The 18,464-nt window shown below is 40.6% G+C and overlaps 1 protein-coding gene across 1 annotated transcript; it reads left to right on the forward strand.

Annotated features, from left to right (window-relative positions):
- Positions 1-391: 391 nt before the first annotated feature.
- On the forward strand, positions 392-18,464 carry LOC139742525 (tyrosine--tRNA ligase, cytoplasmic-like). The gene is made up of 13 exons (XM_071653057.1): positions 392-439; positions 1,228-1,377; positions 6,730-6,905; positions 8,296-8,506; positions 11,131-11,182; positions 11,918-11,958; positions 12,925-13,063; positions 13,510-13,595; positions 14,458-14,593; positions 15,679-15,773; positions 16,949-17,142; positions 17,750-17,888; positions 18,330-18,464. Exons 1-13 carry the CDS (start codon positions 392-394, stop codon positions 18,438-18,440), a joined length of 1,578 nt encoding a protein of 525 aa, XP_071509158.1. The 3' UTR covers positions 18,441-18,464.

The following is an 18,464-nucleotide window of genomic DNA, read 5'->3' on the forward strand; positions in this document are numbered from 1 at the left end:
TCCAGTTAAGATTCTTTGGCTATGTGTGTACATACATAGGGTAGATCAGTGAAAAAAAAACAAAAACAAGACAAAACAAAACAAAACAAAACAAAACAAAACACTCCACAATGCACAATTTGTTACAGCGATCTCTACATATCAGAAACTAGCCAGCTTTCCAATTGCATGGTCTCCCCACGCCACCATGCTTTAAATGGGATGCAGGTCGATGACCAAAATGTCGGTCTAGAATTGACCCCGTCATATGTGTCCTTTACCAATCTCTAACTTCTCTTTACAACTTGTCTAACTTGCCCATCTCTAACTTTTCTCCTCATTTCTGTATAATAAACAGGTTACAGCTCAGCTCAGAGTCAGATAAAAGAGAGAGAAGAAGAACTTAAGAACGATGGCATCTCCTGAAGAGAGGTTGGAACTCATCACGAGGAATCTACAGGTGAGATGAATGGTGATACGACATTTGCTGCTGCGACAATTGCCCCAGTCTTATGTAGTTTCTCCAAGAACTTAGGGTTAGGGTAAGGGTTGTGATAGGGTTTTAAGTTTAGTTTGATGTGAGGATTAGGATTCGGACTAGGGTTAGGTTTATTTTGTAGGTAGAATTAATGTTCCACTTAGTGTGAAGATATTTCATGGGAGCAATTGTCGCAGGACTAGATGAGATGGAACCAAGATGAATGGCATGCATGGAAGAGTTATTCTTCGTACACCTGTAAACAGGAGAAACAGGCAGATGAGTTTGCCTCAAATTTACTGCAAATTACCATGCATTATATTGATATAATATGCAGTAATATTCACGATACCCCATGCGTTCATAGTGTAATGTTTGTTTTCCTGCTATGCGTTCTGTAGTATATGTCTTACTGTTCAGAGCCTAAATAAAAACAAAAAAATATCAGTCGTCGCCATCCATTTTGTTCAGCCTGCTAGATTTCCAGTGAAGGAAGCTACATGTATGTCTGCAAACTTTCAGAAATCACTAACACAAGAAAAACTGGAAATGGATAGTTTTACAGGTGTTGCACATTGTGTTGTACAAGAAACACCTGATAACGGATTTGTATACAGATTACATCCAGACAAGACTTTTTTTTTTCTTAAAGCATACAGCTGTTCTAAGACTATCTGAAATATTGTGTCTTCATGCAAGCAAGCACACACACAAATGCACACAATACACACTTGCATACTCTCTCATTCTTCCATTCTTGGTGTGTGCAGGAGACGCTTGGCCGCGACAAACTGGAGCAGCTGGTGAAAGAAGGCAAGGATATCTCGATCTACTGGGGTACTGCTACGACAGGCAAGCCTCATGTCGCCTACTTCGTTCCCATGAGCAAAATCGCCGACTTCCTGAAAGCGGGCTGCCAGGTAAAAACAGCCGTGGTTTGGGAAACCTGTTATCTTTAAACGAGATGAGGTTTTAATCTTGAGATTCTCACTTGTCGCGTTGCAGACAGTGGAGGTACAGCTTAAATAGCATATTTATTTATCCCCCTCTCCCCGCACATTGCAAAGAAGCATTCATACTTGATTGGTTTACAGGTCATGGTGGGATAATCATCCTACACCTGAACAAGCTACCAGCTCTTACTCTTCATACAGTGCATATGTGCGGATGTCTTATTGATCACTCAACATATCATTTTCCTCTTATTGATTAGGTACCCAAACATGCCAAATTTGTCAGGCAGGGAAAGGGAAAACTTCAGTAATGAGTGGCTTTCTCCTCCTAAACTTTGAGACCAGTGTGAACACATAATCTGATTGAATTATATGTTACAATTTATCCAGCTGTAGTCAAGTAGTGTGTTTACATGTATATTCACTGTTAATAATTGAGTATATGAATATTAGAACGACCCAAGTCCAATTTTTGGCCAAATTCAGTTTGACATGGGAAATTGTAGCTTATGCATGGACTCATCTTGTGTATAAATGATAAATCCTAATTACCCCCGGAAGTGCCTGAAATAAATGAGTTAAATCTTATATCAATGTAAGAATGAAGGACTTGGGTCATTCTTACATTCCTATTATAGCGCCCTCTTTCGTCCTTCTCTCATCTCTATAGCAGAATATCATGTATATGAATCAAAGAACGACCCAAGTCCATATGAATCAAAGAACGACCCAAGTCCATCACACAAAATGGCCTCTCCACAATTAATGTTAATACTAGCAGCACCCGTGGAAATCCACGGGTCTGAGGGGTTTTATTTTTTTTTTCTCATAATACGATTTTGCACATTTTTATTGAAGAAATAAAAAGAAAAGTCTTCTCATTCTTTCGTTAATTGTGCTGTCTTCTAAATGACCACCCTTCCCAGAAATTTTATAATACATTTTTGTAGTATATGCCTGGCGATCCGGTCCATTGGTAGGGATCATTCCCGCCACTACTTGCTTTTATTATAGAACTTGAGTTTCGAGGGGTTATTTGCACCCGTTGAAGTCCAACAGTTGTCTTGTTGCCCCTCACCCCTCCCCCCCCCCCCCCTCACGCACACACACATTTCCACCTCCGCAGGGCAAAAAACAAAAACATTCAGGGAAAAATTACCAAAAACGCAAATGAGATTCCCCGAAAGTTCTGCCCACAGGTTGTTCCCGTTGAAACGGGAAGATATTAACACTATGACTTTGATTACCCCCTGCTCTTGCATCCACGCGGGCACCCGCGGGAATCCACGGCTGGTCTCAAGGCCTCGGTTTGTTATGTGTGTTTTTTTTTTTTCATGTTTCTTTTCCCCACGTTATGAGAGAAAAATAAGATATTTTCGTCTTCATAATTTTGCTCCCTCCTTGTTGTTTTTAATCACCAAAACTTGGCTTGATATATCATATTAATATAGAACTACATCTGCTTCAGATTGTACATTATCATAATTAATATTAGGCCTACAATTATTGCTCCTATTATTGTTATTATTATATCATTATTATCATTATCCTTATCATTATTACTATTATTATTATTATTATTAATTTTATCATCATTGTTATTATTTGGGGAGGGGGAGATCATAGTCATCAGGTTTAATAGGCACCCGTGGGAGTAGGTTCTCACGACCTCGTATTTTTTTTTCTTTAATATTTTTTTCATGTTATGGAAGAAAGAAGAATATATACATCACTGCATTCGTCTTCATTTGCTCCCTCTTTTTTTTTTGTCACCAAAACTTGGTTTGATAGACCATAGAACCACACATTCTATTTCCACTTGCAATTTTAAAAATAGGCGGTCGGTAAAGCGAGGTTTTCCTCTACGTCCGCTCATCTTATGAATATGTATGATTACAGCAGCTCTGCAGTAAACGAATGGACACAGCTGCGCGTGTAATCTGGGGTACGATCGGCAAATATATTTAGCCGCGTCCTAAACAGTTGGCGTACAATGACACCGGACTTGAGAGCAAACGGCGAGCAAACTAAATGACGTACCTGAGCTGCATATAGTATTCTGCAGTTGTGCAAAATACAATTACATAACCAACGTTCGTTGTTTTCATTTGGGGACGCCAATAATGGCGAACTGTACGTAAATGCCCTTGTAGTCCATATCACGCACACACAGATTCGTGTAACCATCGTCAATACATTCAGTACACGTAACAGGCGGAGGCAAAGGTACATCACAGAACTATATACACACAGTGTAGAGTGTGTATAGAGTTCTGCGAGGTCAAAGAGATTAATCTCTTTGTGCGAGGTACATTGTGTGTGTGCGTGCGCGTCCGCCGGAAGATGTCAGAGATTTCGCTGCACCATCATCTTTAGTATCCCCCAGTGTCTCTGCAAGCTAAAAGATGGAAGATCGAGAAAGCAGGAGGCCAGCGCAGGTTCCGTGAATATTGAAACGCTCGGCTCTTTCGTCACGCACAAAAATGCATTATGCATGTAGCTAATTAATTTTTCTTTTTCGTCCTCGACGTCGACACGGAGGCGGAGAGGGGACGAAACCCACGCCATTCGATGTAGGATACTCTCCTGCGGCCGACGGCAACGGTCGCAACTGCCCGGAGCCGACGGCTCGGGAGGAGATAGAGAAACCAGCAACGCCGAAATAAAACAGGAAATACATAAGGCCGCGACAACAACAACAACTTCGAGTATTATAGTATAGGACTAGCAGCACCCGTGGAAATCCATGGGTCTGAGGGGTTTTATTTTTTTTTTCTCATAATACGATTTTGCACATTTTTATTGAAGAAATAAAAAGAAAAGTCTTCTCATTCTTTCGTTAATTGTGCTGTCTTCTAAATGACCACCCTTCCCAGAAATTTTATAATACATTTTTGTAGTATATGCCAGGCGATCCGGTCCATTGGTAGGGATCATTCCCGCCACTACTTGCTTTTATTATAGAACTTGAGTTTCGAGGGGTTATTTGCACCCGTTGAAGTCCAACAGTTGTCTTGTTGCCCCTCACCCCTCCCCCCCCCCCCTCACGCACACACACATTTCCACCTCCGCAGGGCAAAAAACAAAAACATTCAGGGAAAAATTACCAAAAACGCAAATGAGATTCCCCGAAAGTTCTGCCCACAGGAAGATATTAACACTATGACTTTGATTACCCCCTGCTCTTGCATCCACGCGGGCACCCGCGGGAATCCACGGCTGGTCTCAAGGCCTCGGTTTGTTATGTGTGTGTTTTTTTTTTCATGTTTCTTTTCCCCACGTTATGAGAGAAAAATAAGATATTTTCGTCTTCATAATTTTGCTCCCTCCTTGTTGTTTTTAATCACCAAAACTTGGCTTGATATATCATATTAATATAGAACTACATCTGCTTCAGATTGTACATTATCATAATTAATATTAGGCCTACAATTATTGCTCCTATTATTGTTATTATTATATCATTATTATCATTATCCTTATCATTATTACTATTATTATTATTATTATTAATTTTATCATCATTGTTATTATTTGGGGAGGGGGAGATCATAGTCATCAGGTTTAATAGGCACCCGTGGGAGTAGGTTCTCACGACCTCGTTTTTTTTTTTCTTTAATATTTTTTTCATGTTATGGAAGAAAGAAGAATATATACATCACTGCATTCGTCTTCATTTGCTCCCTCTTTTTTTTTTTGTCACCAAAACTTGGTTTGATAGACCATAGAACCACACATTCTATTTCCACTTGCAATTTTAAAAATAGGCGGTCGGTAAAGCGAGGTTTTCCTCTACGTCCGCTCATCTTATGAATATGTATGATTACAGCAGCTCTGCAGTAAACGAATGGACACAGCTGCGCGTGTAATCTGGGGTACGATCGGCAAATATATTTAGCCGCGTCCTAAACAGTTGGCGTACAATGACACCGGACTTGAGAGCAAACGGCGAGCAAACTAAATGACGTACCTGAGCTGCATATAGTATTCTGCAGTTGTGCAAAATACAATTACATAACCAACGTTCGTTGTTTTCATTTGGGGACGCCAATAATGGCGAACTGTACGTAAATGCCCTTGTAGTCCATATCACGCACACACAGATTCGTGTAACCATCGTCAATACATTCAGTACACGTAACAGGCGGAGGCAAAGGTACATCACAGAACTATATACACACAGTGTAGAGTGTGTATAGAGTTCTGCGAGGTCAAAGAGATTAATCTCTTTGTGCGAGGTACATTGTGTGTGTGCGTGCGCGTCCGCCGGAAGATGTCAGAGATTTCGCTGCACCATCATCTTTAGTATCCCCCAGTGTCTCTGCAAGCTAAAAGATGGAAGATCGAGAAAGCAGGAGGCCAGCGCAGGTTCCGTGAATATTGAAACGCTCGGCTCTTTCGTCACGCACAAAAATGCATTATGCATGTAGCTAATTAATTTTTCTTTTTCGTCCTCGACGTCGACACGGAGGCGGAGAGGGGACGAAACCCACGCCATTCGATGTAGGATACTCTCCTGCGGCCGACGGCAACGGTCGCAACTGCCCGGAGCCGACGGCTCGGGAGGAGATAGAGAAACCAGCAACGCCGAAATAAAACAGGAAATACATAAGGCCGCGACAACAACAACAACTTCGAGTATTATAGTATAGGATTAATTGTCATAATAATGTATGTTCTAATTTGTATATACAATGTTGCCTTCCCATCACAGTTGAATAGAATATTATTGGACAAACAAAAAAGATATGAAGTTTTTTTTAGTTTACTCGAAATGGTCTTCCATGGACTTTGATCGTTCTTATATTCATATACTCAATTTCTACCGTAGGGAAAATGCATAGTACTTGCAACTTGACCTCTTTGCATGTGTGTATGTCTGTGGCATTTTTATGCTGGTGGTCTTGATAAGGTTGATAATAAAGAAATGAAATTACAATGTGAAGTCTAGGCCTAGCTTTATTCCTGGAAACCAGAAGTCTTGTGAGATAGTGACATGGTCCATTCCCATGCATTTACAGTGGAATTTATCGAAATCACGCTGAGAAAAATGCTGTGTCCCCTCCTCTTCATCTATCAATACACTTCTAATGCTTCCCATTAGAAATCTTGGGATTTTACCAGAAATGTTGTGGATGTGTTGTGTTCCTATATCTTCTCCATGAGCATACTGTACCTCAAATGGTGCACTATCTGTGTACGAGAGTGGCAGAATCTTCATGGTACAGACACCAAGGAGATGGTGGTACTTGCCTTTCATTTTAGCAAGGGGAGATCTATGATGTGTATGCATGCTTTTCTTTTCTTGCTGCATGACAGGTCACCGTTTTGCTGGCAGATCTCCACGGTTACCTCGACAACATGAAGGCCCCGTGGGACCTGCTGGCGCTGCGTACGAAGTACTATGAGGGAATCATCAAGGCCATGCTGGAGTCTATCTCCGTGCCGATCGACAAGCTCAAGTTTGTGCGCGGCACCGATTACCAGCTGAGTAGGTGAGATGGCAGGGGTGGGATGCAGTCAGTGAACAGTTTACAGTCGCCACCTCTTTGAGTGGACAGTTGGTTACAGTAATGACTAGGATCCCTGAGTAGTAGATGCCCTCAAACATCAGTGGATGTTAGGCACCGTGTAGTTTAGCAGGATTGATGTATCTCTCTATCTGCAGTGCTCTTTGAAATGCAGTAAATAAAGGGTTAATGCAGTAAGGTAACTGCATGCAGTCGTTGCTTCTTTGATGGGATACTGATTACCATTAACCGTTCACAGGACTTCTGTCAACAGGAGATGTACCAGATAGGCTGATATGTTAACATCTGTTGCATGCTTATATTGGTATAGCTCCATCTCTTTTTTTGTTTATCTCTAACTCCTTGTCTTTCTCTGTGTAATATATTCTATGAAAGATGTTAAACATTATGTCGACAAAGTCTTTTATTTCTTTTTTGTGATCGTAGGAATTTTTCAATGAGATGACAATGTCTCCACTTACGAAAAAAAAAATAGGAATAAGCAATAGTTGACTGGCCTGGATGATGTAGGATGTATCACAACTCAGAGAATTAAAGGAACACGTGTAACATTCTGATGCAATGAAATGCACGCAAGTTTCATTGCTTTCACCAAACAAGGAGCACATTTTCAAATGTAGTTGCCAAAGTGTCCCTTTAAATCTACTTTTAAAAAATGGTGTTTGTTTCCCCATTAGTGTGAATCTTAAGATATTCATACTGGAATGATACTGTAAAAGCTGTTATTTTTGCATGGGTTCAATTTTCACAAATTTTGTGAATCACTGTTGGGCCAAGAATTTGACAATATGACAAAATATCGCTACATGATTGGGTATGTACTAGTATCTGTGGCATGCAATTGTGATAGCCTTGGTGTCAATTTGCAAAAGCAATATCTTGTCAAAACGTCTATAACCTCATTTGTGAAAATATCTGTTGGACAAAATAACATCTTTTTAATACAGTAATGCAATAATGCTAAAGTGGTTAGAGAGCTGTGAGAAGCCACGTGTTTGAAGTGATGAAATGGCATTAATCCAAACCATCTTTCGGGGCTGAGCAAAGTTCTGAATGAGAAAAACGCTTTCTGATCAGACACGTGACATGCAGTACTCATATGATGCTGTTTTCAGCAGGGAAATTAAAAGTCAGGCTGCCTTCAGCCACAGCACACCTTATACATGACAATATCTTTGACCGATGAGATTGAGATTATTTCTTTTCACAGTTAGATCTCACCCACCAATAATCTGTGTGGTTTTATTTTTCGTGTAGTTAGCAGAGCACAAAATTCACAAAAACTCCCACACTGCAAATACTTTGCACTCACAGTAACACACGAGGGGGCTATACATGCAATTCCCGCCCACAGGGAGTACACTCTCGACGTCTACCGTCTCTCCTCTGTGGTCACCGAGCACGACGCCAAGAAGGCTGGGGCCGAAGTGGTCAAGCAGGTTGACCATCCTCTCCTGAGCGGTCTGCTCTACCCTGGTCTGCAAGCACTGGACGAGGAGTACCTCAAGGTCGACTGCCAGTTTGGCGGAGTCGACCAGAGGAAGATATTCACTTTTGCCGAAAAGGTGAAAATTTTACGATTCTATTTCAAATCTTGAATTTCTCATACAAAAAAATTTAAATTATAAGGGGATCTGATCAGATTGTAAGTTTGTATCTGCAAAGTGCTAACTTATTAGCTCACCTGAGCCAAAGGCTCAAGTGAGCTATTGCGATCGCCCTTCGTCCGGCGTCCGTCGTGCGTCGTCCGTCGTCCGTCGTCCGTCGTCCGTCGTGCGTCGTGCGTAAACTTTTTACATTTTCATCTTCTTCTTGAAAACCCCAAGACCGATTTTCATCAAACTTGGCAGGTAGCATCCCTAGGGGGTTAGGAACTCAATTTGTTAAAATGGGCACCATGACCCACCCAGGGGGCCCCCAGGGGGGCCCAAACCCCCCAAAATTAAGGAATCTTTAAAAATCTTCTTCTCTAGAACCAGAAGTGATAGAGCTAAGTTAATACTATGAGTTAGTTCATTGATGACTGTAGTTTCAAGTTTGTTCATGGCAGAATCAGGGATGCCCCCCTTGGGACCCAGGGGAGGGGGGTGGGGAGGGGTTCTAATGGGGCCTAAATTGTACATTTTCATCTTCTTCTTGAGAACCCCATGACCCATTTTCACCAAACTTGGCAGGTAGCATCCCTAGGGGGTTAGGAACTCAATTTGTTAAAATGGGCACCATGCCCCACCCAGGGGGCCCCCAGGGGACCTCCAGGGGGCCCAAATCCCCCAAAATTAAGGAATCTTTAAAAATCTTCTTCTCTAGAACCAGAAGTGATGGAGCTAAGTTAATACTATGAGTTAGTACATTGATGACTGCAGTTTCAAGTTTGTTCATGGCAGAATCAGGGGTGCCCCCCTTGGGACCCAGGGGAGGGAGGTGAGGAGGGGTCCTAATGGGGCCTAAATTGTACATTTTTATCTTCTTTTTTAGAACCCCATGACCCATTTTCACCAAACTTGGCAGGTAGCATCCCTAAGGGGTTAGGATCTCAATTTGTTAAAATGGGCACCATGTCCTACCCAGGGGGCCCCCAGGGGGGCCCAAACCCCCCCAAATGAAGGAATCGTTAAAAATTTTCTCTAGAATCAGAAGTTATACAGCTAAGATAATACTATGAGTGAGTACATTAATGACTGTAGTTTCGAGTTTGTTCATAGGAGATCCAGGGGTGCCCCTCTTGGGGGCAGGGGTGGGGGGGGGGGGGGTTGGTTAGGAAGGTCCAAATGGGGGCCTGAATCGTACATTGTCATCTTCTTCCTGAAAACCTCATGATAGATTTTCGTCAAACTTGGCAGGTAGCATCCTTAGGGGGTCAGGATCTCAATTTATCAAAATGGGCACCATGCCCCACCCAGAGGGCCCCAGGGGGCCCCCAATTCCCCAAATTAAGGAATCTTTAAAAATTTGGGCCCTTATTGTACATTTTCATCTTCTACTTCAGAATGCCTGGTCAAATTTTGGTAGAGCTGTGAATAATTTAGATTAGTGACTGCGTGAAAGGTGAACTTGCGATACTCAGGTGAGCGCTAGACCCGCGGGTCTCTTGTATTCTTTCTTTTCTCATACATATGACGCTGTCTCACTGTAAGCATTAATCTTATTTACTGAAGTGCCGAAACTGCCATCATTATAGTGAAGGTCTGAACATGCATTTAAATGTATACTGAAGAGACTTTATGGCATGGAAAGCCTAATTGAAATAATGGCAAAGTCTCCCCTCCCACCCCCCCCCCCCCTCAAAAAAAAAAATAGGAAAAGAAAGAATATGAGACTGAGAGTAAAAAACTGTTTGTTTTCACTTGTGTAAAATTTTTGTTGTTTTGGCAAATATGATGGCTTACAGTTTCCATCAATAACATTCCACCCACTTTTAATTTGACTGAAAACATCTATTTAACAAACACTCTGTTGTTATTAAACACTTATTAAGGTCGTTGTATGGATTGTTACCATTAGTAAAAGGCATTTGAACTCCTTCAATCATGCCACAGAATGATAAAATATATATGCCCATGTCATGAAGATAGTCATCCAAGATTCGGCATCCTTTGACCCATGCCACAGTGACTGCAAAATTTTGTGGACCATTAGAGTACTTTAGCTATATTGTTACCTTTGTTTACAATATGTACAATATCGATTGTGCTTTGAGATGATACACTATGTGGGAACGGTTACTGTAAAATTGGGTATTTTCGCGCAACTAATATTTCGCTCTCAGCTGGGCAAGAAGTTTGTGTGTTTTTAATTACACGGAATAAAGACATCAACTACTGGAACACACGGCAAGCAAAAATATTTGTCTGTTTTTATTTTTGCGCTAGTGTTAGGTTGCGCAAAATACGCACAAATTTCCACTTTTACAGTACTCTGTCCCTGCATGCAAATGTCACAGAACAAAAGTGAAGTGTATTTTTCTCTTATTTTTTCTTCGTTGTCTTACACTGCCCAGAATCCTACAATGACCCTCCCCCCCCCAAAAAAAAAAACCAACAACAACAACAACAAACAAACAAACCAAGACTTGTGGCAAAGAAAGGCTGAGTTGTCCGTGTTGAATTTCTATGTTGTGTGATTGAGAATACTTGTACCCAGTATACAACGATTGATGTCAACAAAAGCAAACCTAACTCTTCCCTTACAGTACCTTCCACAACTCGGCTATGCCAAGAGAATACACCTCATGAATCCAATGGGTGAGAAAATATTCCCTTCATCTTTTCATTTTGGTGTTGCTGGTGTTAGTAGTGTCATCTCGTTCACTCATCATAATCCTGTACCGATAGTATCTTTGGCACAAATGCGTGAAGCTTCAATTTAGATTTTAGAATACCAGCAGAAAGAATTTAATGTAGATTTGGGTGTGTGTGGTGTGTTTGTGCGTGTTTGTTTGTTTGTGTGTGTTTGCTCACATTTTTTTTTTTAAATGTGTGTATGTGTATCAGATGAGAGCAGGCATTGATAGTAGCAGTGAGGAGATTGTTCATTCAAATCCAATCCGAGTATGTATGCCCCTGATTTTTTCATCTTGGCTACTACTAAAACACTGAATAATCAGTGCTTAATTACGTCGATGCTTATGAAGTCCAGTTTATGAATACTCAGTTGCAATGTCAAAAAATTTGCAGTGGCAGCCACAGTGCTGATGATAAACCTACGAGGACCATAGTATTATGGGGTGAATGACGCAGCACCGCATCTAAAATACAGAAAAAGAAGACCATGCTGCAAAGAAAGAAAGCAAAATCTTGAACTCAACAAGAAAAAATGGCCAAAATCTGACAGTGCACTACATTTCAGACTATTAGGGGATTGCCATAGCCGTGGGGAATGCTGTGTAAACCTAATGTAGAAACATGAATGTTGTATATTGCTGCCATTGTGTTTGGTACACAGTTTTCACTCTGATTGCTAATGTGATCACTTTACAGTACCTGGTTTAACTGGCACAAAGATGAGCTCTTCTGAGGAGGTGAGTCCTTAATCTGAGTGTGACACTAGTTTGTTTGTTTATTTGTTTTTATACTGGAACCAAGATGCCAACTATATTACTTCTCTTTCCCCCCCCCCCCCCCCCCCCCCCCGAATGTCAGTATTTTGTGCTGTTCAAAAGTAATGCAGGTTTCATGGAAAACACTGACGTTTCCAAGTCGATGTCGATGAAGGCCAATTCATTAAACAGTTGCAATGTCAAAAAATTTGCCATGGCAGCCACCGTGCTGCTGATTAAACTAGGAGGCAGTAGTAAAACGGGGTGAACAACACACTGCTACATTAATAATGCAAAGAATATTACTTCACACATTTATTGTAGAAAAAGTAGATATGAGGTTTTCCCCCCATTTTTAAGCCCACAGAATGCTGCAATGCTGTTAACAAGTTTGGCATTCCAGCTGGAAGCTCAATCCTCATTTGAGGATAGTGCCACATGGTATTTGTGTTGTGTCTCATAGAAAGAATAATCTAAGATGAACAAACTGGTCGAAGCATAATCAGAACCAGACATACGATGTAAGATGAGCAAGTTGCGGAGTTGTAAAATCTCATGTTTCATCAGATAGTATTGGATGTTGGTTGCAACCACTTGCAAAATGTCATGAAAACCTCGTTGTGACCGATGATTTATTTTGAGATAGATTTTAATTGAAGAAATTCACATCATGTATGTCTGTATCATTCCTTCTGCCAAGTATCGTGTCTATAAAACATTGTCAAGCCTTGTCTTCCCTCATTTTAGGGTTGAAAAGCAGAGTTCTGTATTTGCCAAATATTTCTTGAGGTTTTGATTTTTGCGAATTTTGCGAGTCAGGTGCTATTCATGAATTCATGGCTATGTTGTAGGTTTGGATTTTCAAGGTACCATCAATCGTAATCATTTCCAAAGTCACAACAAGCTAACTGTCATTTGTCCCTAAATCCTCTTGTTGTTCCTTCCAAGGATTCCAAAATTGATCTTCTTGATGATGCTGCAGCCTTGAAGAGGAAAATCAAGAAGGCGTTCTGTGAGCCGGGCAACATCGAGAACAACGGAGTGCTGTCCTTTGTTAAATTTGTGCTCTTGCCAAACATCAAGACAGGTAGGACTTTGTTATGGTGCTGTGATCATTGTTGATAATTGAAGAAATCTGTACATGTATGTTATTGATTTTCATTTGAAAGAAGTAAGAAAGAACAGTAATTGAAATTACTCACTTGCGTCTTCATGTATGTGGTCAATATCTATGTCATGTGCAGTAATAAAGCATTTTCATATGTAGGGTAGGTGACATGGCAGAATGAATGAATTCCTTTGACTTTAGCTTTAATAAGCCAATCATATGAAATGACTTCTTTAGCCCTCATCAGTTTACATGTGAACATTTCCAATTGCAATGTAAAAAAACTGCAGGTAGTCAATATTGTACTCTAAGGACAGAAACAACACTATCTTGTGCTTGTCCATGTGAAAGTAAATGTCATGTTTTAACTAAAATATGAATGTTCATCCTCATCATTTTGTTTATGATCCATCATTTTTATGCAGACTTTGTCGTTGAGAGAAGTGAAGAACACGGAGGAAATGTTAGCTTTTCGACTTACGAAGCTCTGGAGGAGGCTTTTGCCAAAGGAGTAAGTTGGAAGCGGTTGTGACTTGTTAACACTGCCTGTGCTGACGTCACATATTCTTTTCCTATGGCATTGTTTAATGTGAATTCAATTCTTCTGTGTGCTTGTATTTATAGTTTGCTGTTTTCAAGTGATTTAGATTGAGAGATTATGAATATAAATACTACATGAAATTGTCACATATTCTGATGTTTTAAAGCAAGAGATCACATTCAGACGCACACAGTGTTATCTCTACAATTTCAACAGTCTGTAATCTAGCATTCCAAGTTTGAAAGAAGTACATCAGGTGAGTATATTTTTTACTGATTACACTTGGCAGACAGACATTTTTAGAAAATGCTGGCATTTTGAGAGTGTGGGCAAATATATCTCCTCATGTTTGTGTGTATTTACAACTAGGATAATACAGTCAAACCTGTCAATAGTGACCATCCAAGGGAGATTAAAAAGATGTGGTTATAGACAGGTGGCCGCTATAGACAGGATCGTTAACATGGCTTTTCTCTTGGGGGGGGGGGGGGATTGCATTTAGTGGTCGCATACGGCAGGTGGCCACTATAGACGATGGTTGCTATAGACAGGTTTGACTGTATCTGTTTCACTTCTGATAAACAATAACTTGTACATTGGAAATTTTCAAGTGGGCATGACTTTGTGTTCTGCTCAACTGTTTTCACTGAAGATGTATTCATGGTATTAACAAAATTTGGCATGTGCTTTTATTCTCATTTAAAAGAATGAATAAAACATACACAAAGATTTTTTTTAAAAAGTGACGAGGGAACAAATGTTACGAATTTTTAAAAAATCTTTGGTAAGCTGATTATTTTTGGAATGTCCTTGTGGTCATCTACTCTTACAGGACGTCCATCCCGGTGACCTTAAGGTGGCAGTGACCAGAGAGCTCAACAAACTCATGGACCCCATCAGGAAGAAGTTTGACACGCCCGAGATGAAGAAGCTGACGGCACAGGCCTACCCTCCACCTCCAAAGAAGAGTAAGAACTTGTATTCGCAACTACTGTTCTAAGATACTTGATTTTCATTTTTCTTGTTTACCTATTCTTTAGTAATTTGGATCCAGTAGAAAGAAAAGAAGTGGGGAGGATGAGGGGTGGGGGCTTGGAAATGCAGACTCTGTGTCATCCTGTAAGTTCTGAAACCTTCATGTGCATTTTGTAGATGCCACTGGAAAAAAAAACACCTGCCAAATAGATATAATTTATGTAGACAGTTAGATAAATAAGTGGACAGATTAATGGAGCAATACATAGATGCATTGATTGGGAGCGAGAGCATATCTTGACCATTATCCCCCCCCCCCCCCCCCCAGCTAAATATTGGTTAGTGATAAGGTTAGCGTAAAGATTAGGGTTAGGGTTAGGATTAGGTTCAGGCTTAGGGTCAGGGACTGGGGTGATTGTCCTAGAACCAGAGAGGGGGGGGGGGGGGAGACAGACAGACAGACAAACAGAGGTAGAGAATACTCCTGTCAGTTATGCTTTCAAATTAAATTTGTAGTACCTATTTGTGATATGATATTTTTGAGATGATGTGTATGAAGTGATGATATGGCATTTATCCAAACCATCTTTCGGGACTGAGCAAAGTGTTTGCTGAGTAAAACGCCGTCTGATCACACACGTCATATGGTTCATGTTACTTCCCCTGTTAGCTATTTTTGGGTGGTGTAGTGAGTGGCTGGAAGAAAATTGCTTTCTCTCTTAGAAATTCTGACGCATCCAAATTCTACTACTACTACTACTACTTCTACTATTACTACTACTACTATTACTACTGCTACTATTACTATTACTGCTATTACTATTATTACTACTACAACTACTACTACTACTGCTACTACTACTACTAAAGTAAATATCTGATTTCTCTTTTCTTTACCCAACTTACTTTGACCTTACTTCCTACAACTTTAACATAGATATGTGGGAACCTAGTCACATGTGTCTCTGACATTCAAAGTACAGGGGATGTATCTCAAATTTCTCAGAATAGGCTGTATGATTAAAGAGGACTAACCTTGGTAACGATGGATATCTTCAATTTGGTTCCTCTTCCGCAGAGGGGGGTAACAAGGGTGCGACGAGCCAGGCCGAGGAGGAAATCATCCCATCGAGGCTGGACTTGAGGGTCGGCAAGATCCTCTCGGCTGAAAAGGTAAAGATTCCCCCCCCCCCCCTTCTATAACTTTTTTATGTGTCCCTGCACCAAGAAATCATGACAGTCTTTGCTGAATTGCTCTTTCTGAAATGGATGCAGTAAGAAATTGTCAGGGTCTATATACTTTACTCTGAATCAGTGTAAAGCCGAAATGATTATTACAACTGAGAGTGTAGGTGTAACTGCCAAATCATTGACTGGAAAAGTGATTTCAGTTACATATTCTACCTATGACAGCATTATCGCTTGATCTAATTTGCATATGTTAACCCGTTGAGGACGAGTCCTGAGTATACTCGGGCAAGTGTCTGTGGGAAATGCATGTTGTAGCAAAACCAGTCCGTCCTCAACAGGTGAACATTAGCAACAGCATTGCTTTGTGAAACCACACAAGTTTTAAAATTCCATGACTGTTCCTATATCTAGTAAAATTTTCATGCCACTTTTGTCATCCCCCGTCTGATGTCATTCTATGAATAAAAGTAAATTTTGAATCTGGAGTGGCATATCAAGTATCCTGAGAGATTCTCAAATCAAATTTGTCACTATGACAGCAAATATATTATGTTGTCACACTTTTGATTATTCTGCTATGATACATTTTGTTTGTGGAAATCATATTGAACAGACTATAGCCACGGTCGCACTGGTAAAACTTCACGAAGTTTTAAATCTTCCAAGTTTGGCCAATTTGAATGCAAACTTCTCACAAACTTTTTGCGAGACTTCCCACTAAAACTCACGAAATTATTAAAACCCCCTGCAAATCTTCTGGAAGTTTCTGCAGTCGATGTCCACAGCTGAAAGTTTGTCATGTGTCCAGTCCATGTCTTATCTGCAGTGCCTCCAAAACCATCAGACAGTGAATGCTGTTTTCTTTGTCGTGCATGCGCACAAGTGACACAAACTTCGAGAACTTGTCAAGGTTTCGTTGCCAGTGTCAACAAATGAGCAAACTTTGTGAAGTTTCTCACAGTTTAACTTCTCTCAAAGTTTTGCCAGTGTGATCTTGGCTATTATGAAGAATCCAAATCACCTAGAACAGTGAAAAACTAACAAGTAGACATGCACAGTACATGTACATACCAGCAAAACTATGCCAAATGTCAGGGATGGTGATATGTTCGGTGTAGACAGAAAGCTGTGATCATATTTCCTTGGATGATTTCTAGCACCCAGATGCAGATTCTCTCTACATAGAGCAGATTGACGTCGGGGAGGAGAACCCAAGGACGGTGGTCAGCGGCCTAGCAGGCGTGGTCCCCCTGGAGAGCCTGGTCGATCGCACGGTGGTGATGTTATGTAACCTCAAGCCCCAGAAGATGAGGGGTGTGGAGTCGCAGGCCATGCTTATGTGCGCGTGCAGGTAGGTTTGATGCCAAAAGTTTAGCTCTGTTACATTGAAAAGAGAATTCCATCCTGATATGTTGCTTTGTATAAAAACCATTGAAAAAAAACAATCAGAGAAGTACATTAGTCAGTATGAATAAGGGGATTGCTGGATGTAGGATCGTTTTGTCATGCAAAGGTGCATTATGTTGGTAAAGGTGACAAGACTATGTATTTCAAATTTTGATGAAAATCACTCTTTAAATTGAATGTCAGATAATTACTTAAGTAATGTTCTGTGTGAATCCTCTTTGTCTTACCCCCAAAATGAAGCCACCATGGCATGTTTTTGTGTCAAAGGAAAGGATATCCCATTTGTAAAAGTGCTTTTGAAAGCTGCCATGTTTTTTTTTTCACTCTCCTGAACATTTTACATTTTGTTAGATATGAGGTTTTGTTAATACTCCAACAGTAATTATTCATGAGAAGTAGTGCCCACCGCTGTGCACGATTTTGAAGAATTTTTGTAATGTGAAAATTCTCTTTATCTTCTCCAACATTGAGCTCACAATCTCGGGGGGAGGGGGGGGGGGGGAGATAATCTGGTTTATCTCTTCTTACTTGCTTGTATCTTTCAAATACAGGGAAGAGCCGAGGCAGATTGAACCGCTTTGTCCTCCAGAGGGCAGTGCTCCCGGGGAGCGAGTTTTCTTCGAGGGATACGAGACGAACACACCAGATGAGGAACTGAAACCCAAGAAGAAAATCTTTGAGAAAATTCAGGTGAGGGATTACTGACTTTTGTGGGTGATGCTTGTCATTTGCGTCAATGTTCAAGTGATGTCCTTTGAGCCAATAGTGCAAATTGTTTAAAAATTGGAAGTTAATGAAGCACTGAAAATATAAGTGTACTTTCGAATTGGTAATGGGGGAAAAAATGTACATCATAGCAAGCCATGTTGGTGACAAAGTGCTTTTGGAGAAGTATACAATAGTAAGTGCCATTGGTCGTTAGTTTCTCTTTCCAACTAGAGACACATCAAAACTACTCTTGAGGTTATACAGCAAGGTGAATGATTTTTTTTATATTTTGTGTATCATATTCCTCCATTTTACTCATGCTGTCATTCAGGTGCCTCATACTGCAACATTGCATTGTCCCTTTTCTTCAATATTTCATCCTTTTACTGCTGGCTTTATCTTCCCCTGGTGAAAAATACACAGGTTGACCTCAAGACTTCGGATGATGGCACAGCGGTGTGGCAAGACAAGCCGTTCCAGACCAAGCTGGGCTTTGTCAGAGCGCCGACCCTCAAGAATGCAACAATACGCTAGAGGAAAACATCTCAATTCCAATAC

Source organism: Diadema antillarum, unplaced genomic scaffold (genome assembly GCF_040938485.1).
Source record: "Diadema antillarum isolate AM-2024a unplaced genomic scaffold, OU_Dant_1.0 seq00001004_RagTag, whole genome shotgun sequence".
NCBI lineage: Eukaryota > Metazoa > Echinodermata > Echinoidea > Diadematoida > Diadematidae > Diadema > Diadema antillarum.